This window comes from Cimex lectularius, unplaced genomic scaffold (genome assembly GCF_000648675.2).
Source record: "Cimex lectularius strain Harlan isolate CLEC.00 unplaced genomic scaffold, Clec_2.1 scaffold88, whole genome shotgun sequence".
NCBI lineage: Eukaryota > Metazoa > Arthropoda > Insecta > Hemiptera > Cimicidae > Cimex > Cimex lectularius.
The window spans coordinates 292,468-315,150 of record NW_019392660.1 but is presented as its reverse complement, the minus strand read 5'-3'; the positions used below and the strand labels follow the sequence as shown (position 1 = coordinate 315,150).

Genomic DNA, 22,683 nt, shown 5'->3' with positions numbered 1-22,683 from the left:
TTTATATTTAATTTTTTTTTCAAAATCTAAATAAACAAATAGTAACCTTAATCGATTTCCGAGTCAAACATTGGGAAAATTTTTTAATGTTTCATTTCGCATAACCAATTATGCGTCTTTTGCTACGGACGATGTCTCCCCCTAACATTCATATTATGATAAATCCAGACATAACTTTTTGAATCAATGTTTTTTGACATACAACATGCCCTATTAAGTAGGTTGTATGAAAAAACATGTAAGTTTTTAAATGCGACCGTTCATTTTTTATTTTGGATTTCGAAACTATCATTTTTAAGAAATTTTCACATTGGTCCATTATCTTCATTTTTATAGAAATGACCGAAATGAGAGTTTTCCTAGGTACAACCATTTCCCTTTCGGCTAGTTCCAATAAACACCACTCCAGAAAAATTGAGTTACATATTTTGTGAAAAATAACAATTTTCTGCAAAAAACGTGATCATTTCATCGATTTGTAAAAATCGAAATTATTTTAAATTTTCCTTTAAAAGAAATAAAATATATTATAGTAAAATAAGATAAATTAATTCGTGTCATAAAATAGATCTTAACATCCAACTACCTGTTTGTGCAAATGAGGGACAGAACCACTTAACGATACTTCCTTTCAAAATCTATCGCACATAAATTTACAAGTGCTTTGCTGAGATTCGAACCGCTACCATAATAAATTCGACTCATACGCCCTAAACCCCACAGCTGGCCCCAATGAAGGTTATTGCTTTTCTAAACATTTGAAATTTTGAGAACAAATGTTTTTTTTAATTTTAAACATTTAGCAAATTAATTAAGGTTTTTAGTTGAGATGAAAAAAAGTTAATGGCACGAGAGGGATTCGAACCCACGACCTTCGGCTAGATACGCCGCTGCTCTACCACCTGGCAAAAGGAGGGAAAACTCCCTCCTTTTGCCAGGTGGTAGAGCAGCGGCGTATCTAGACGAAGGTCGTGGGTTGGAATCCCTCCCATGCCATTAACTTTTTTTCATCTCAACTAAAATCCTTAATTAATTGGCTTGTATTAATTGGTCAAACGGACCACGAAAATAGTGAATTAATCATTTAGCAAATATTCATCTTTTATTATGTACTTATATGTTTCGATTTTGAACATGAATGGAATTACGGATTTTTTAAACTTATTTTCGTTATGATGTTCAATTAATTCCTTAAAAAAATTTCAAACAACAATGAAACTCATACTTGCTTTTCTAAAAATAGTCTTCTTGACTTCCTCGTCTCTAAAATTAAAAAGTAGAACAGGCGACGCTCTTGTCAGAGGAACTCGTAAAGTAGTCAGGACGACGATATATTCCGTTGATTTACAGCAAGATCCTGCTCTGGAGGCTTCAACCCGTTATGTGCACACATTCGTGCATAATCCTCAGCCATCAAAAGCAAAGACGTTTTTAATTCATTTCTTTGATAAAGATTGAAAACTGGGCGTGTTTTCTATATTTTGTTAATTAGATTTCAAAAGCATCCGGCTGTTTAAATTGTACGGGGTTTTTGTTAATAGTTGAGCCTAGGCTGATTTTCGGAAACATATTTTCTATGTAAAAAAAAATAAATGTAATTGGTTTTTCCATGATTATGCATATTTTAGTTTGTGAATAGAACACTCTTCTGTACAGGATTTAGCGAATTTAGATGCTTTTTTGATGAATCGACTGGCCCAAAGCTTTCATCTTGACGGGCAAAAACCGCAAATAAATAATGCATCAGCTCTTTCATGTGGCACACTGGCACTAGGTTTGTAAAGTCGGCTGACTAGACGTGAAAAGTTCAGATCGAATCTCTCCCGAGGGATGGGGCTGGAACCGAAAAGAAATCCAGCTTCTTGACTCGCTAACCTGCCTAAAGTAAAAAGAATTTGGCTTCTTTTCCACCGTGAAAAAAAATCAGTTTTAACAACGTTAACACCTATATAGAAAATTAATGGTAAAATTAATAGCAGAAGAATGTTTTGATATTTCTTCAAATTTTTGGAAACTTATCTTGTCTTATTTAGACATTAATCCATATAATTTTTTAGATATTCCTATTAACGAAATTTTACAGCACTTGAAGTTACAAAACATCTGTAATCTAAATTTCAATGATGTACTGATTTTACATAGTGTGCTTTTCTAAAGCTACCTCTGGAGGGTACTATGACCAGAATTATGTAAAAACAGTACATCACACAATGACATCTAGATATTTCTCCATCAGCCTTTATCACGCACATAGGCTTATGCTTGTTACTAGGTATTGTCTGATAGAGGGTCGTCCTTCCAGTATACTCGGTCGTCCTAAAAAGGACAATGAGGATCTTTAACGTCCGCACCTACCCTATTCGGCCTTATCGGACGATGTGATTCTCAAGATGAGAGCTGACGCACCTCTACATGCGACAGAATGGTGTTACTCCCGCAGCATTGGTGTAGAGGCAGCTCAGCCCCGAGGGACCACTACAACCTCGCTGCCCGCTTGCCCATTCCGAGTGGTCGGATCTGCATTAATCATCAGACCGTATGCCGTGCGCAACGGGCTACCTAAGCCGAAATACATCAGCCCGGTCTCCTGGGCACTCCCTAGATAGAGAAAGCCACTCTATCTCCCAGAGTATTGAGACTTCCCCAACGTAAGAACTATCGGATCCGCTCTATTTAAAGTGGAATTGCTAACCACCCCCTAGAGGAGTACCGCCTACTGTAAAAGCCTCCAATCGAGCTCAGACTCAAAAGCCTCACCACGTACCACTACGAATCCATTCCCAGTGTAACAGGGGCTGAATTTTGAAACATTTCTGTTATCCCATAGTACAGATGGTTATGCACCCTCCCCCGTCTATGCAGACAAAATCTGGTACTCTAACCCTTGTGTACCTCTGATAAGGCACCCGCCGCCCATGTCGACCCGAGGCCGACACGAGTACAACTTGTGGTTTAGAGAGGTTGTCACGCCCTCTGGGCTACACCTTTATTTTGCTCCCGCACACCCCCCCCCCCGTTGTAACCAAGGTTTGGGAGGGGGTCACAGGATATAATGAAGGAACCGGGATGAGGACACGAGCCTTAACCACATTGTACTACCATTGAGGGTCGATGATTTACTTGAAAATCAACTCTCTTGTACTGAACACACATTCACGCATATAATTACATTCTCATGTAACATTAAAACTTTATCACCAAATTGATCGCACATATATTAATAGGATTACCTGCAGCAAACAAAAGATCTGTATAACAGAATTACCCTTGTTTGCTCCAGAATGGGACGATGGGACCCAAATGTGCGCTCGTGCACAAATCTTTAGTCTGCGGCATTCCTAATCGCTCTCTAAAGAGCCAAGGAGTGACACTCTAATTAAATGGAACACATTGAACAGCCTTTATTAGAAACCATGCACGTAAGCGGAGTTTGGCCCAAAATTAGTATTCGTGTCAATAGCCAATTCTGAGTCAGGTTAGGATGATCCTTCTTCTGCAGTTTTAGATTCTTCGACTCTCGTTTAGCATAGCTGATTGGATCTCGGTTGAACGGTTTGGAGTGTTAAACGTTCCATCTGAGGTTTGTTACTTCCTAGCCCGACGAGTCCAGGTACACAACAAACTAATAAATTTTTCCAAGACTGTCCTAATATTGATAAACATCTCGAAGAAATAATAGACCGTGAAGATGATCTCAATATAGATCGAAACGTTGGCCCGATAAAGGAAATGCTTTTCTGAAACCTAAATCACACCCGACCGCATCTCACCATTTCCGAATAATCATCGACTAACGGTCACTAATCACCACACATTTAACATCTACCCTTAATTGAGATATGACTAGTTCACTTAAAAGTTGAAGAGTGTTTTCTTAACCAAAACGATCTTAAAGAGCGTTATTTTTTAAACAATTTATATTATTTCATACCACTTTACAACCCTTATTGAGTTTTGGTTAAAGTAGTAAATGTAATGCTGCAAAATTATCGTAACAATATCAAAATCATACTCCTGAAAACACTATCCACGAGCAATATGAAAGCGGGCTTAATGTTTAAAGCATTGGTGAGAACTTTCAAAGAGGGGTGTAAAAAGGTATATACCGAGATTTAGTAGAATTTCTTACTCAAGTTACAATTAAGTCCGTATGAAGGCCCAGAAATAGTTTTCTTATCTTATAATTGCCAAAACAATTAGACATTTATATTAAAATTTAATTATTTCATGTTGCTTAATATAATTCATATAGTGTATCACGGTGAGATGAACGAAATAATAAAGGGCTGTTATTTTTTTTTGAAGAAAATTGAATTATCTTATGATGAACCATCTAAAAATTTCTTGGTCTACTTTGCCTTCCTCCGTCATTTTTGTTGAATTACCTTTAAAAAATATTAACTTAATATTCCCGAGAATACACGTGTTAATTTTATTTCTAATGAGAATTACACACGAATGCACAATTTCAGAAATGGCTGTCCCGTAACGAGTCTGGAATTCAAGTAGCGCGACTACAGTAATTAAATTTCTTCAAATGCGAATCCCCATTTACCTTCCATTCCAAAGGCGGATGAAGTTGAACTCCCGACCTGTATTTTTCTGAACTTTTTTAAAATTGGCAACTATATTTGGCACACCAGACTACCAATAACACTTGAGCAGATTTACGGTTCTTTGTTTATCTCCTTCTGACTAGGATTTTCGCTACCAAGAAATTAATGAATATTAATGAACATAAATCGCATTGCTACTGTTTCTTGTCAGCGTTTCGGAGGTTATACTTATACTATTTTCAGCAATATACAGATAAAACAAATACTTAACTACAACAGTTCTATATTAATAGTTAATAAAATTTCACATTGTTTAAATGTTCATAAATATTCTAGAACAACTAGTACTTAGGAAATTGCCTGTCGGTTTAGCCAACAAATAGATACAATTTTTTAGTGTACGGATAATAATCCGCCAGATATGACAAGAATATAGCTCTTCAGCATTCAAACCTATATTAATTTTCTATGAAACCGTTGAACTTTGAAAATAATTACATTCACTAGTTTTCGGGATCCGCTTGACCAATTAATATCGTTCAATTAATTAAGTTTTTTAGTACAGATAAAAAATTAATGTCACGAGCGGGATTCGACCCCACGACTTTCGGCTAGATTCGCCGCTACTCTACCACTTGAGCTATCGTGACCTCGATCCACTCGGACACTAACTTCCCATCTCTACCCCACCTTTTGAATTTTGACAATAATTAACAAACATAGTTTTCCAAAAGATATGGGCTTGTCTACATAGAATAAATCATAGTAAAGTATAGAAATATCTTGTGCTGCTATGCAATTTTCCTTTTTCAAAACATCCATGAATATCAACCAAAAAAATTTTTATGTTAGCGTTTAGAAATATTGTTATTTCGTTATGGATTAAATCCTTTAATATAGTAGTATAATTTACAGCTGAATTAGGTACACTTCTATCAAAATACAACAACATCTATAAATCTCGACTTTTTTTACATGTTTTGTTTTAGTTATACAATTATTATTTGTAATTACATAAGTATTAATAATATCTTTCAATTAATTAAGGTTTTTAGTTGAGATAAAAAAGTAAGTGTCACGAGCGGGATTCGAACCCACGACCTTCGGCTAGATACGCCGCAACTCTACCACTTGAGCTATCGTGACTTCGATCCACTCGGACACTAACTTCCCATGGTTAGTCCCCCAGAAAGGTGGGGTTGAGATGGGAAGTTAGTGTCCGAGTGGATCGAATTCACGATAACTCAAGTGGTAGAGTAGCGGCGTATCTAGCCGAAGGTCGTGGGTTCGAATCCCGCTCGTGACACTGACTTTTTTATCTCAACTAAAAACCTTAATTAATTGTAATACATTAATTGGTCATGCGGACCACGAAATTAGTGAATTTAAAGTCTTGTATAACGTTGAGTCTTGGCAGATAAGACGAATTATGGTCCTAGGAGTCTTTGTAGTTGTCCAAGTATTCTGTTAAATTGTCTTTTAATTCTACTAGTTTAAGTATAGTCCTAGGCAGTTCACTTGAGTGGAAGTTGGTATCTTTTTTTGTTGATGCACAGTGGAAGGTAAGACTGTTTTTTCAATGTGAACGTACACTGAATCCATTTTTCTCCATTTACTCTTGTCCTCCACTTTTTGCGCCAGTCATAGATAAGCTCAAGTTGGAGATAGATTGGGAACGACGGCAGCTAGAGGGCAGAATAGCGGTATCGTCAAAATAGGTTGTGATAATGGTATTGGGTGTGCAGATAGGTCAACAGTGCAGATGATATAAAGGGTGGGGCCAAGAATGCTCCCTTGTGGGACGCCGGCTCGTATCGGTCTGATTTCCGAGCACTCGTTGCTGCACCTCACTCTGCAGCAGCGGTCTGTTAGGTAGGATTTCAGGATAAGATAATAAATAGTAAAGAGCGTTTAATTTTATAAAGCATGCCGGGTGTCGAAAAATCAAAAGCTTTTGCTACATGGAGGAACGCACCCAACTCTTTGTTCTCCAGAGCAGAAAAGATAGTGTCGACATCTCTGAAATCTTGTTCAACCCTACAATAATTTCAACGAAAAACGAATAGGTGAGGGGGAATTATTTTATGAGGATGTAGGATGGGGACTAATCGCTCTACAAGGAGGGTTTCGAGGATTTTGGACATTGCAGGAAGAAGGCGGCTGGGTCTATAGGACGTAATGGTTGGGAGATTTGTGAGCTTTAGGATAACGATTGAATTTTGAAATAAAGCACTGAGTAATCACCTCTTTCATTTGACTGGTATTGTTTTTTGGTATCTTCAAAATACTGAAAATAAAACCCTTACCAAAAATTAAAAAAATAAATTCATGGGCATAAGCGGTTCAGCGGAGAAGAACTTTCACGTTAACTTAGAAATACGAAAAGGTACGTTTATAATCTTACTGACCTTTTTTGACATGACTTAATAAGTATTAATGCCAAGCACAAATACCCGTGAATAACGGAAATAATGTATGATTTACATAAATATGGTTTAGATGTCATTTGCGTTTCTTTGATGCGGAAACGATATAATTATCCGAAGGATAACGTGTATACCGACATATTTTTCCAGTTAGACATTAACCGCAAATTGTATCCTCAATTTCAATGTAAGATTTTATTGTTGTTTGGAAATAGGGCGCTACGATCCGCCGACCGGATGGAAGGAGTTGCTTGGACTTATTCCGCCGAACAGAAGGACAGGTAAACCGTCTGAAGAAAGGCATGCCTGCTTCACCTAGGTGCTCGGGTCGTTTCGACCCAGCCGATTGAACGGTAGACGCAGGTGGTTTGCACTTCTGTCCTCACAGTCTGGCTCACTAAGGAATGAATTATTCTAATCTATCTGTCTGTCTCTGTCTCTCCTCTATCTCTATTTCCTGCACAAAACGCTTTTGACTCCTCGACTCCATTATATGGACTGTGTGTATGTTATCACTGTCTCCGTCACTGTGCACCGGTCTCCGTCTTTGAAATCTCACTGCAAGTGACCTGAATGCACAGATTCTTCTTTATCAACCACGTTATCTACACAGAACAAAATCATTATAAATTTAATTTATTTACAAACTTAATGTTTTCATAATTTTACAAGATTTGATTTTATAAATGAAACCTTTAGTCTTCATGTTAATATTTATGTATTTGTATGTATATTTTTTATGGTAGTACACTTATTTTGGCAGCACTGTTCGTGGATTTTCTACACGGCGTATGCCTATATTATTGTTTTTTTGAATCGTCGTGATATTTTCTTTTCATTGGCAAAAGTGAAAAATAGGGAATCAATGTAAAACGTGCACTTTTATGCATGTAATAAAGTAAAGATAAATTTTAAAAATATGTTTTTTAGTTTAACATAGGGTAGTGAATTTGGCAAAGTGCAAAATATAAAATAGAACAGTTAACATACAAACAACTGCAATATAGCTGTACACGTTTCTTAGTTTTTCTTTTTTCTTTAGATTTTGCATCTAAACAAAACAAATTTAAACTCAGCACAGTAAATAGTTGCAGTTGCATACATAGTTGGTCTAAGTAATCACTTGAAAATGTGATATATAATATAAAATTATAACTTACACTATCCAATATAATATGTATAATCTAAAGAAAAACATTCGTGTGACTTAAACTAGTGTCAAAGAACGAGAAAATAGGAACTTTGACTAATTTTGTTATATCCACAAAGTTATCGCATGGATTATAAAGTATCGTATGCACTTCGAAATATAACAACACACATGATTACTTTAGGTAATCCGGTAGCTTTTAATTGTGGAAGTACAAACATTAAATATTATATTTCCTTATTGAAAGAGAAAATGTGAGTTCATCTACTTTACTAACAAATAATTTTATAATCTAAATAGAGGAAACAGCCAAACAAATCGTGCGTAGGATTTATTATTCAAATTTCAAGAAATAAATCGTATAAACATATATATAACAATGCTTGCAGATTGATTAAAACGTATACGACATTTGTTTTGCATAGACGATTTATAGTATTTCCAGGACAATCTGAAATTTTCAAAGTCATGCGTAACGTTTTACAAATCAAATTGCCTTTTCCAGGTCACAAACAACGCTTTCTATGTTAAATGAAACGTTTCGGTATGAGTTGAACCCCTTTCCAAAACATTGTAACTTTTTATACCTCAATTGTTATCTTTTAATTGTAACCGTTTCATTTCAATTTTTAACATTGAAGAATTCCACAAAATTATCGTAATATAATAATTAATATAACAAGTTGTCCTTTAATTAATCGGAAGTATTAAATATTAATAATTAATATAATAAGTAATTTTCAAGTAATTAAAGATTTTAGTTGAGATAAAAAAGTCAGTGTCACGAGCGGGATTCGAACCCACGATCTTAGGCTTGATACGCCGCTGCTCTACCACTTGAGCTATCGTAACCTCGATCCACTCGTACACTAACTTCCCATCTCAACCCCACCTTTTGAATTTGCCCTCCTTTTTGCCATTTTTCAAATGTCGTGTAACCTATTTGATTCTCGGCGACAAATGAAATGGTATTTTTATCTCAACTAAAAAACCTAATTAATTGAAAGATATTAATTGGTGAAGTGGATCACGAAAATTAATGAATTTAATAAGTTAATATGAAGTATACCTTCACTAAAAGCTCTCCGCGGCCATTTCATTTGTCGCCGAGAATCAAATAGATTACACGACATTTCAAAAATAGCAAAAAGAAGGGAAAATTCCACTAACTTCTCATCTCAACCCCACCTTTGGAATTTTCCCTGGCAAAAATGGCAAAAAGGAGGGAAAATTCAAAAGGTGGGGTTGAGATTGGATGTTAGTGTCCGAGTGGATCGAGGTCACGATACTCAAGTGGTTGAGCAGCGCGAATCTAGCCAAAAGATCGTGGTTTCGAATCCCGCTCGTGACACTGACTTTTTTATCTCAACTAAAAACCTTAATTACTTGAAAGATATTAATTGATCAAGCGGACCACGAAAACTAGTGAATTTAATAATAAGTGATAATAATTCAAAATATCCGAACTAATTCGCCGGGAGAAATGATCAATAGCGCAATACTTTTTTCTTTCTAAAACTTTTATTAACAAAAATACGCAGGAAACTAACGTAAATTAATTTTCGAAAAATCATAGTAAACATAATTGTTCCTTTTTACAAAAAATGAAGGAAAAAATTAAAAAACAAAAAGTTCTTTTTTCTTAAAATGTAAAACAAAAAATATCTGAACATAACAGGAGTTTCTGTGAGTATGCTATAAATTCATAATTTTGGTTTAAAAAAAAATCTATGTAGAAACAGTTGTTTCTTTTTCAAAATTCTAGAACCCAACCTCTACCCATTCCACATTATAGTAAAATAAAATTAGAAGATAACAGTTGAATTTGGAATTGTCACAATTGATATTATAACAGGGTAAAAATTGAGTAGCGTTGTGGACAGAGTTTCAACTCATATGTGAAGTACGTGCGACTAAGAAAGGACTACATTTGATTTGTTCAAAGTTACACTTGATTTGGAAAAGATTCAAATTGATTTGGAAATGCTATATAAATGTACATCAAATGCGGTATCCACGTAGATAAAGTTTAATTTGCCTTGTGTAGAATAACTGCAATGTATTACTAATATTTTTCATTAATTTCATTAATAATTTAATCGTACAGCAACCATTTAAATCTAATTCAATTCTTGTGTCAAGATACGACGATTTTAAACAAACCATTCATATAGCTTCGTATAACTAAATTTAATTTATTTATATTATTCTTTTCTTCTTTTATTTTACCTATTTGCTCCACCAAACCCTAAACAATGGAAAAACGTGATGGTTCTAATATTTAAATATTTTTTTTTAGATTTGATCTACCAAATACCAAGATAAATAATATACTGTTTGTGTTTTAATAAAAGTCAAGACAGAAAGTTTAATCAATATATTTTTACTGACAAAATTAGATAATATTTGATGTACTGAAAATTGATAATCATTTGTGAACAAGTGTGAATTTGAATTAACTATTCCAGGCAAAATTTATAACACTATTGCAAAAAGTTTCAACAATTATTCTAATGCTTTAATTTATTAACTGTAGCACATATTATACCATGAATATTTAATTTCTACGCAAATTATTTTATTGTAAAATAAAACATAATTTTTCGCCGTGCATTTATACATATTTTGCAAAAAATATTTCTTTGCATTGTATAATTTCATTTTTTCCACATTCTATATTTATTTGTTAAATTTAAACAATGTTCGTAAATCTTAGACCCTGAAGATGATCTTAATAAAGTTTGAAACGTGGCATGATAAAGAAAATGTGTTTCTGAAATCTATATCACACCAGACCTCATCTCACGATTTCCGAATAATCATAGACTAACGGTCAATAATCACCACACACAAGATATAAAATATTTTTGGAAATCACAAAAATGGTAATAACTTTACAATTATAAATTATACTTAATGAAACAAACCTCATCCCCGTAAAAAAATGAAAGAAGTGAAGAAGAAATGTTATTTTTAAGAATATTAAGAATAATTTATGTGTAATCTATCAAGGTTATATTTATGCGAGAATTAAACAATGCAGTTTTTTTTATTTCATCCTGAAAAGAAATTTGGCTCAGCTGAGAAGGAGCTCTCAGAGTTTTCCAGCCGCTGGATACCGTCCAAACCCTCATGTACTTTTCACCCCTGCTGTCATCTTTTTCTTGGGTTCACCTTCCTCCCTCTATAGTTAATCTCATCCGTCGAAATGGATTGAGAAAAAAAATCGTGACGGTTCAGTTTTCCAAATTCCGTTTTTCCGTTTTAGCAAACAAAGTTTGGCGTGATAGGGGTACATTTAGGATAGGTGGTATACACTTTTTAATCCACTGCGCACTCTTTTATGTAGCCAGATCCGAAATTTCGGATTAAGTGCAGCCTCCCATTCAACCCTTAAGGCACACTTTTCTCAAATTAGCACCATTACGTCCCCGACATTTTAAAAGACCCAATCCTTCGTAATACAATCCATCACGCCCCCATAATAGAAAACTGGCGAAGATAATTCTTTCATTTTGTGCCACGGGAGTAAATTATGTCTAAAAACTACTCATTTTCTGCAAGAAAATCAGATGTAAGCTTATATGATAAAATATTATTCAAAACAATGGTCCTGTCCAAAAAACCTTTTTTGGTAGAGCAGCGGCGTATCAAGCCGAAGGTCGTGGGTTCGAATCCCGCTCGTGACAATGACTTTTTTATCTCAACTAAAAACCTTAATTAATTGAATGGTATTAATTGGTCAAACAGACCACGAAAACTAGTGAATTTAATAATGAGAAAGTCGTGCCAACGACCCCAGAATATGTACTTTATTACCTTTTTTTCAAAACCTTTTTTGGTAGAGCAGCGGCGTATCAAGCCGAAGGTCGTGGGTTCGAATCCCGCTCGTGACACTGACTTTTTTATCTCAACTAAAAACCATAATTAATTAAATTTCTCACTATTGATTTCACTGTTCAAATTTGTAATGAAATAATCTATATCAGTTTTTCAAGCAAAGTTGCGAAATCAGAACCCTCGTGTTAGTGTAGTTTGAAGCGGAAAACAGTATCACTTTTTTCATACTCGTACTTCACCAGGCAAGGTGTTCTTCAGCAAATTGATATTTTGGCACATACCCAATACGCTGGGAAAATAAAATTGACTTTTTTGCCTCATGGGGACAGTAAAGGGTCCAGTAATCTTGGTGACAGCCTTCTATATTTACGTTTCCTCGGTTTTTCTGATTGTTTTCACAGGACTTACAAGTATTATTTTTTAAACATTTACTGTATTTTGATCAGAGATAATCCGTTATTGAAAGATAGATTCAGGAATATACTTACGCTATAAATATGCTTGTTGTAAGAGGGTGGCGACTTTTTCAGACGAACAGCTGCTAATTTTTGTATATTTCTCCATTTTGCTAGATGGATCCTAATTTTATTAAGCGTGTGTGTGGTGATTAGTGACCGTTTGTCGATGATTATTAAGAAATCGTGAGATCCGGTCTGGTGTGATGTAGGTTTCAGAAAAACGTTTTCTTTATCGTGCCAACGTTTTGATCTTCATTGAGATCATCTTCAGAACTGGGATTTACAAACATTGTTTAAATTTAACAAAACATGTAGGATGTGGCAAAAAGTGAATTTATACAATGCAAATTATATTTTATATTCAAACAAAGTATTTCTACTCACTCAAAGTGTTTGTTTTCTGAGTTGAGTGAGTAGAAATACCTTGATTGAATATCAAAAAAAAAATTTATTTGCATTGTATAAATTCGCTTTTTTCCACATCCTACATGTTTTGTTAAATTTAAACAATGTTCGTAAATCCCAGGCCCTGAAGATGATCTCAATGAAGATCGAAACGTTGGCACGATAAAGTAAATGTTTTTATTAAACCTACATCACACCAGACCGCATCTCACGATTTCTGAATAATCATTTTATTAATCGTTGATTTTCCACTAGAGTTTGTACTATTATCTTAAGAATCCAACTGTAAATTTGGACCTTGTTTCAATAGTTTTTCAAGATTATATGTTTTCAATTAGAAGAGAAAAGTTGCTACTTTCTGTCCCATTTCCGTAAATTCAATTTGATGGATCAAAATTAATATTTTTTTATTTTATTTTAGTTCCTTTATATACTACAAGTTCCTTGATTTTAGCGAGTTTCGTTAATTTTTGCTAAACAAATTTACCATAATTTATTTTTTCATATTATTTATCCTCTTATTTTTTATTAAGTCTGTACAAAATGATAGAAGAATTGTATCAATGTGATAAAGGATTTTGGCGAAAAGTATGTCGAAAAGAGGAAAAACAATTTTTCAAGCGAATTTTTCCGATTTTTACCGGATTTACAACATTTAGACGTAACGCGCCCATTACTCTTGCAACAGCGATTGTAAGTCATTGTCACACAATATACAGAAAAGACACAAGTCTCCAAAAAGCGTAATTTTAGGCAAGTTGCAAATTAATAATAATTAATAATAACTTGATTCGCAGCATATAAAAATTTATTTGAACCGCTTTATAAGCTCGTACTAAAAAAAGGTTTAATTCAGTGCTAACAAGTTTAAGTTGTTATTAAGTAACAAATACATGGGCGTCGGTGGCCGCAACGGTTTAGGCGTTGACACGGCGCTCATCACTGTAAGGCAGAGGTCCCGGGTTCGAATCCAGCAGCTCCGCATTGGAACCCGACATATTTGCAAATGGGCTTTTTTTTAAAACACCGGAACCCTGAGGGTTTGTATGACCTCTGCTGTTGCGAATTCTTGTTAAAAAAAAAAAATACCGATTGCTACTTTGGTAATAATATTTTTCAAGTATTTTATGAACTCTGCCATTGGAATAAACAAATATTTTTATTACCTTATTATTATCGTTTATTTAACTGTTGAATTAAATATTTATTTATTAAATGTGGAAACAAGAGTTTTTATATTTAAAATTCTATTTCCAGTAAGAATACAATTTTGCAAATCTCAGGCTTTGAGACCTACGTGGATAAAACCGCCAGTTAGGATGGCGTGACCGGCACGTAGAAAAAAAATAAGAAAGATAAAAGGTATCGCATGCTGTACCAGCTCCAATTAAAACGACAGCCAAATTCTTTAGAAAATAAGAAATATTGCACTCGAAGGGAAATCCTTCCACGCCCTTCCTCCTCTGTTCGCCTTCTAAGGGCGTTAATCAACTCGGACGAAACGCGTTATTAAGCCATGGTAATGTGTTTTCTTTTGTTTGTATATTTTATCAAGGCACAATAAATAATGTAAATGTCTTGGAAAATTGTCGGCTAAAGTTTGTTTATGACTTACTAATTAGGACTGGAAAAACACTGAACAGTTTAAAAAACAAACATATCTCATAATGCATTATGTTTTAGTGGTCTATTGGACCAAATTACTTCTTTCATTTAATTATTCCTTTTATGCAAGTTCTCGGTTGTGATGAAAAGTCTTCTCATAATATTTTCCATTGCTGATTTTATTATTGTATTAATATTTATAAAGAATTAAAATAATTTAAGCATTAGGGACCAACATTGAGTAAGGAAAAATGCAAAAGCATTATTAATGTACGTGTGTACAAATCTGACTGATCTATCAGACATGGAGCTATTGGGAGAAGAACCAGCCACGGCTCGAAACTCTCTGTACTTATTAAATCCGTTATGTTTAGTTGTCTGATTGACCAAATTATTCATTCAATTAATTATTCACTGTATGTAAGGTCTTGGTTAGATGAAGAAGTTGGTGTCACGAGCGGGATTCGAACCCATGACCTTCGGCTACATACGCCGCTGGTCTAACCACCTGAGCTATCGTGACTTCGATCCACTCGGACTCCAACTCTCCATCACAACCTTTCGAAAAATGGCAAAAAGGAGGGAAAATTCAAAAGGTGGGGTTGAGATGAAAGTCAGTTTTTAATTCTTCCTGCCTTGCCGGTATTGTCGAATTCACCAATTAACATTTTGCAATTAATTGATATTTATGAAAGGTATTGGTTGAAAAAGGGCAAAAAGGAAGGAAAATTCGAGAGGTGAGGTTGAGATGGGAAGTTAGTGTCCGAGTGGATCGAAGTCACGATCGATCGTGGATAGAGCAGCGGCGTATTGAGCCGAAGGTCATTGGTTCGAATCCCGCTCGTGACACTAACTTTTTCACCTCTGTATTTAGTTCAGACGAAAGGTTAGGATGGTCACAACCCCAGGCCGTGAAAATTGAGAAAACGTGTTCGTTTCAAATCCTTCATGAAGGTGTGTCGAGATTTTTAAAAATTGTTTATTTTGTGTGGTGATTAGTGACCGTTAATCGATATTTATTTAGAAATCGTGAGATGCGGTCTGGTGTGATGTAGGTTTCAGAAAAACATTTTCTTTATCGTGCCAACTTTTCGATCTTTATTGAGATCATCTTCAGGGCCTGGGATTTACAAACATTGTTTACATATTACAATTACATACAATGCAAAATATCGAAAACTTTATCGATCGAAACGTTGGCACGATAAAGAAAATGTTTTTCTGAAACCTACATCACACCAGACCGCATCTCACGATTTCTAAATAAAAATTGTTTATTTCTTGAAATCGAAGGGTGTGTTGAGAATTGTATTCGTTGATTCGTTGGATATCTGCGAATTTGGTAGAGCCCATAGCTAGATTTCTTAAGCCCGAATTTGACTATTTGGTGTTTTGTAAGTGGTTAGCCTAAGTTAGTGGACTTGGTAGGATGGAGGTAGGAGAGATTTTGATGTACAATGGCGTAAAGATCTGACACCTCAGTGTGATGGGTTTTTTGTTCGTTTAACTTGATGGACTCGGGTGCAGCAGTCTGTAATGAGGTTCAGATGGTTTGCTTCTGTTGTTGGGGTGTAGTCGGAGTTTGTGGATAATTTCGATTGTTTTAATGTTTGGTTATGTCAGCTTTGTACCTAGGATCCTTCCGTACGAAAGGCCAGTTTTGATAATTCTTCAAACCTCGGAGCAGTATTAAGACAGCAGTCCGACAGGAAGAACTTCAAAACAGGATAGAAAGGGTGAGAGCGGAATCTTTAACGTGAAAAGGAGACGCTTTGTTGTAGTGTTTCCATCCCTGGTGATGGAGAGATCACTTTGTTGTTCAGGTGTGCAATCCTGTCGCCTGAGGAGAACCTCACGTATTACCTTTTTAGTTCGTTTTTCTTGATCTTTACACAGTGCACTAGTTCGTAATGAGATGTAGGTGTTCCTGGATTGTTTCTGTAGATGAAGTACGTTAAGAGTGTATAGAATGGCGGCGTCATCCATAGGTTGTATTTGTTTGTTTGAATGTTTGAGTATGTTACAAGTGTCGGCGTGTTGGTTTCGGCTTGCAGACCCCGTCGATCTTGGGTTCACTTACCAACGTCCTCGATCTGTTTTCACGCTTTCTTTCGTGAAGACTGGGGGTTGTTAATAGTAGTCGGGTTCGTTTTCCTAATGATTTTCCTATATAAGCTCTATAAGGCCGTTGCGGTTTAGGAGGAAATTGCAGTTCGAGATGCATTCAAATAAATTTTTCTTAACCATGGAGAAATAAGTGTTCTTGCGATTTCGTTGATTGTGCGTTATTTGTGACAAAAGGTTGAGTTTCATCATCAACGGTTGAATGATTATCAGTTTTGGGCTTTCTAAGTTCCGCTTTTGAGCAAACCACTTACGGGCTGTCATCTGAAACGTCATTTTATATCGTCTGAGCTGCAGTTTTCCTAGTCATAAAAAAGTCCATGAATTTCTTCTATTTTAAATTGGCAATATAAAAAAGTGATCTCAAACAACATTTAGGAGTTAAGTTTGTGATGGAGTATTCATCACCCTTTTCACATAAAACTACACTACACTGACAATTTGATGGTCGATGGGGTACTTAATATTTCGCCATCGAGAAGCTAGTACTTCCTAAATATTCCCGCTTATCTTCGTTGTTACAAAGCAGTTAACAGAAAACATTGTGACTTATGCAACAGTATGATTAACTGAATTTAAATGTAAATAGAATAGAAATGCTCCAGTTTCTTCTAAAAGTCGGATTAGGAGATCCAAAAATTTGGTGCGAATGAATGAAGTTGAATATATTGAGCTACCTTAATCTCCATGCCAAACACGAATTTCTAATTGAGGGGTTTTGGGGTACACAATAATTTTTCATTGGATCTCTTATAGTAACATTCACGCGAATATATCCTCTCAACCTCAATAAACACATAACGGAAAAGAATACGATTTTTTTAAGTATTATGCCCTCTCCTCAATATATTATTATATGTGGGAAGTTTATGGGCCGAAAACAGCTGAGGTCATCGCCGGCCCTCTGCGTGTTTTCCTTCTTTTTCTCTTCTTTCGCGCATATTTTGTTTTAAACTTCAGCCATTTAAGCGCCCCGATCTTGTTACTGACTTTCTGATTTCAAATATATATTACGTTGATATTCTAGAAAGCTAGTCTCTCGTCTGTACCCTGGTTGTCAAATACAGAAATAGAAACAAATCGTACATATATACGTCACCACAAACATAGATGTCTGGTCACATTCACTCCACCCGAGTACTCGATATTCCTCGGGGGGAGGGGTTATAAGCAACCCTTTCCTTTCACGCTAATAAATTATTTTATTCTCCAGACGTCATACACTCACCCCAGAGTACTTGATATTCCTCGGGGCGGGTTATAAGCAACCCCTTTCTTTCACGCTAATAAATTACATTCATTACAATAAATTAACACAAACACAACACTCGATAGAAACAGGGAGGTCTGGTCACATTCACTCGCCCAAAGCACTCAATAAATTAACATAAAGTGAAATACAGACACAACACAAATACATAAAACTATATACATTTAAAAATCCTTATGGCCCTGAGGTATCGGAACAGTGATATGTGCCCGCTGCCGGGCCTCAAGTCTACGCACAGGTCCGATGATATGCCAAAATATTGTCTATATACATCAAGCCTTCTACACTTGAAGAGGTGCTCGACCGTTATTCTATCTTTACATAACGGGCACCTACGCGGTCGCTTTCCGGCCAGAAGGGGCCCGTGCGTTATTGTTGTATGACCTATGCGCAGTCTTGTCAGTATGGCCTTTTCCCTTTTCGAACCGTTCTCCGTGGACCAGGGACCGACTTCTTTCTTAACCTGCCACAGTTTGGCAGAGTTATTTCTATGTCTTCGAGCCCAGCGGTTTTTGCATTCTCTTTTTACAGAGTTTGAAATTAGTAGTTTTAGGTCCGCTGGGCTCTATTCCATAAATGTGAACAATGGATGTAAATGCTCGCAGCATAATGCTCTTATCGCCCGTCATTTCTAGACGACATTTAGAGAGCCAAGAAATGATAGCATTAAAATATCATTATCAAATCACTAACCTAATTAAAGGGTGATGGAGTACTCAGTAATATTCCATGAGCTCTCTCACCCTACACATTCACGCAAATATATACACTCAATCTCAGCTAAGGGAAGTAGGAAAACATTTTGGGTTTTCTACATGTATCATATACAATCTTCCAAAAATTGTAACAAGGGATCCAGATACTCCCTGCTTATTCTCAAAATGCTTCATCGGTTGGTATTCTTACTCGCTCCTTGTATAGAGCCAAATGACACTCTACAATTAAGTAGGACACGTTGGGCAACCTTTCTCTGCAAGTCGGTCTACCGTTCCTTATTAATTGAATATAACATTTTTAATATGGTGAATATAGTGTAAAATGTTTTCGTTTGTTTAAGTTTTACAATGGGTAAAAATTAATTACCTGATTGAACATAATTTATAAATTATTAGAAATTGCACTTTTAGTGTCACTAGCACAGTTGAATTTATATCCGTAATTTTTAAGTAGTTTTGAGCACCATGAGAATTTTTAGTTTATCTCGGATAAATACCTTTTGGTAGCCCCAGTAATATTAAAATCATGTGCATAGCGCTGTTCATTTTATTCAAACAAGCCCAATGATGTTTTCATGTTTATTTATTTAATTTTTAAGAAGTTGGTGAAATTTCATTAATCTTTTTTTTTACACCTCCTTTCCTGTATTTTTTTAAGTCCAAATGTAATTTCATATTGTCCTTTTTTTATACTGTCAAAATTATTTGATATATTAACACTGAGTAATAAAACAACGAACAGAGACAAAATACATGAGCATGGCTAAAGCTGAAGCAGCTCTTTCATTTTATTGGGTCATCGCAGCTTTGAATATGCTCTTTGCATCCCGAAGCTCTAAATCTACGCCAAGCCCAGCTGCGGCTCTAACTTATAAATCAGCAGCTCTTGCAGAATATAGCTTCAGGAGGCGTTAAGATTCTAAATTCAATGCAGCTGCTTTTTTTTAATTTTTACGGATGTTAAATTTCCATTTTTAAAAAACGATCGAGCGCAGACGTTAATAATTGATTTCTAGTAGAGGGCCTAGATTTTTGTTTAGATTTATTTTTAGGCAAAATAGTGACGACAGATCTCATATATCATTTCCTCGCCTTCTCCCATTTTCCCGTCGTGAAGATGAAGGCCTGCCTTTGTCACCTAATGGCCGACATGTCGACAGATGCCGAGAACACCGAGGCGGCGGATCTTCAGAGAAAGCTTGAACTCCTCAATAGCATTGTTGACCAGGAAGCGAAAGCTGAACAGGCAAGAAGGCAAATGCAATATTTCGGCCATTGTAAGTATATACCGTAAGGTCGATTATGTTCCTCCCATGTTTTTCTCCTAATCATTTTTTTCTCGAAAAAACCTGCTTTTGATTCGATTTATTTTTTTTTTTCATAAAGTTCAACTCGCTTGGGTTTGTCTTGCTTTACGCAATGCACAGTCGCTTCCACACTCAGCATAAATTCTTCTAAAAAATAACATAATTTTTACCAGTTCAAATACTCAACAATGTCTGTTAAACAAATATTTTTTCTGACAAAGTTCATTTGAAAATGAAAGAAATACACATTTGCTACTTTTTCAGCGACGAACTAAATTGAACGCAAGAAATGAGCCAAATAAATCAGCTTTCAGCAATCATGAACATTTAAATCATTTACTAGCCATCTATTTTAACCAAATTTTAAATTATATCACTATAGAATCATTATCGGGCAATTGTAATTTAAACATTCGAAATGTAACAGAAGATTAGATCTCAATGACATTAATGTTTCGAAACCTGGCGGAACATAGGCTTAGCCTTTAATAAAAATAATTGATTTAAATGTGGATATTTTGTGTAAAATGATAAATGGTATTTACAAAAATGAAAATTTATGGCAATATTTTAATATTATCAATAGTATGACTCTAATTAAATAATTTAAAAAGTAAAGGTTATTTTGTTATAAACGAAGTATTTAGATTTTATTTTCCAGTGTAAATACGATTGATTATCTTTAAAAACGTAGAATTCTTGTTATTTGTTAAAAAAGAATTTTTTTTAAAATTGTAATTCTTATAACTTATTGTATAAACTCTTGTTCTCGTGGGGTTGTATAACACCAAAAAAGATTTATATAATCAAAATACTGCCATAAAAAATACGATTAAGAGAAATTATATTTACAGTATTCTAAAACAGAATGAATCTGTAAAAGTAGGGGCGAATGACGCAAACCTGCATTACCGGCCTTTTTTTGTAAAAATAAAAATTAAATGACTTTCCCATCATCCTATCCCAACGACGTAAAAAAGCCATTATCTTTACAACCTACTTATTCAACGCTGTCATACGTACAACCCATTTTCCCACCTGTTGGAAATTTTCTTCTATCAGGATGCTACCAAAACCTAAGAAACCGAATCACCTTCCTCGCTCTTACCGACCCATCAGCCTTTTGCCCATTATTGGCAAAATACTGGAAAAGCTCCTTTTGATCCGCTTGTCCAAGGAAATTCCTACAGACACAATTCCCAATCACCAATTCGGCTTTCGGAGTTGCCACTCAACTGTACAAGCACATCACATAATCGACGTTATTTCCACATCCCTTGTGCTGTGCTTCCAGCTTCCTGTTATATACACCAGGCCTTTGACCGAGTATGGAACTTTGGGCTTCTGTTGAAGCTCAAGAACATCCTAAAATTCTATCTTAACGATCGTTACTTCCAAGTATCCCAAAAAATGCATTGTCTCCTATCCATCCTAGCAGGTGTCTCACAGGGCAGCGTGCTCGCTCCTTTCATTTATTCAATTTATACCTCCTACTTACGCAACCTAACACTATCACATTCACCTTTGTCCTGATAAAGATCCTGTCACAGCTTCCCGTAATCTTCAAAATCACCTAATCATCAAACATCATCAAACGTCGGTGGAGAATCAAGATCAACGACACCAAATCAACAAACATAATATTTACGCTAAACAAGAAACCTCTCCCACCAGTATACCTCAACAACGTTCCCATCCCAATTGCGAACCATGTACGCACTCTACGCTCTACCTCGACAAACGACTGACGTGGAACCACCATACACGACTTAAAAACTCTAAACTCTAAAAAACTCTAAATTGCCCTCCTGGCCCTCATTTGGACATACAGATTGAACTTTACGAGACTGCTAAGCGTTCCAACCTCAGTCGTATCCGATCCCTTCAATCCAAAATCCTCAGAATAATAGTCAATGCCCCTTTCTACCTATCCAATCACACCATCCATACCGACCTAAATGTCCATTTTGTTACCGAGCTAGCCCAATCCCGCTATTCCGTTCCATTCCAAACTACCCCATCATCCGAACCCTTTCGTCAAAATCCTATTATCCACCTCATTACCTAATAATCCAAACAGTAGACTGAAGCGTCGGTGGCCGCGCGACAACCTTAACAGTTGACCTCCTAGTATGGAATACATCTCGCTCATCGTATTGATGGCTACCATCACTGGATGGTAACTGTTTAAGATTTCATGCTACCGTTAATAAGTTTATATGTAAATATTATCTGTTTTACTTGTTGCGTCGAAGAATGCAGTTGTAAAAAACAAATAAAAAGTTTAAAAAAAGAGCTAACATGTCGAATGAGTTAATTGGTTTTTTAAATTGTTTTCTTTAATGATTTTAAGACAAGAAGATCTCACTGGAACATCTGCTTTTGCTAACGACGAACGATAGCGTCCTTTCCATAGCCCAAAGTTGTGCCACGTTCTACCATTTACGAAGGCCTTCAGAGGTTTAGGGCCATCCGAAGTCTCGGTCGAAGAGTGGTAGAGGTCGACCGAGATGTACGACGTTTTATTGCTCTTACCGCACTATCGAACATTTATTTAACGGCTTCCTTCATAACTAGTCAATTCTAAACGATGCGTAATGTAAGAATGAGCTGTAAACAGTCATCAGAAGGCTTCGTAAAAATACTCTACCTTCTAGACGTCTAGTTCTTAGGTTCTTTACTGTTGGAGAAGCGTCGAGTAGAAAGGCGACTGATGGGGCTTCGGCGACCCCAAGTTAGGGTCGAGGTATATCTTTACCCCGCGGTTCGAACAAAGGGAAAATAAAAGAGAATGCTGGATTCTGCTTTTATTTCACAAAAATACTT

The 22,683-nt window shown here is 35.7% G+C and overlaps 1 protein-coding gene across 4 annotated transcripts in view; it reads left to right on the top strand.

Moving 5' to 3' along the window:
* Positions 1-22,683, top strand: part of LOC106668030 (phorbol ester/diacylglycerol-binding protein unc-13-like) — a 210,494-nt gene that overhangs the window by 149,125 nt on the left and 38,686 nt on the right. For 2 of the 4 annotated variants that reach the window (XM_014396429.2, XM_024224841.1), the window contains exon 7: positions 19,711-19,827. The exons of 1 other annotated variant lie outside the window; for it this stretch is intronic. In XM_014396429.2, the coding sequence (XP_014251915.2) occupies positions 19,711-19,827 (117 nt within the window). Of the gene's footprint in view, positions 1-7,197; positions 7,264-19,710; positions 19,828-22,683 lie in introns of all 4 variants that reach the window. One more of the 4 variants, XM_024224842.1, reaches the window with a different exon arrangement.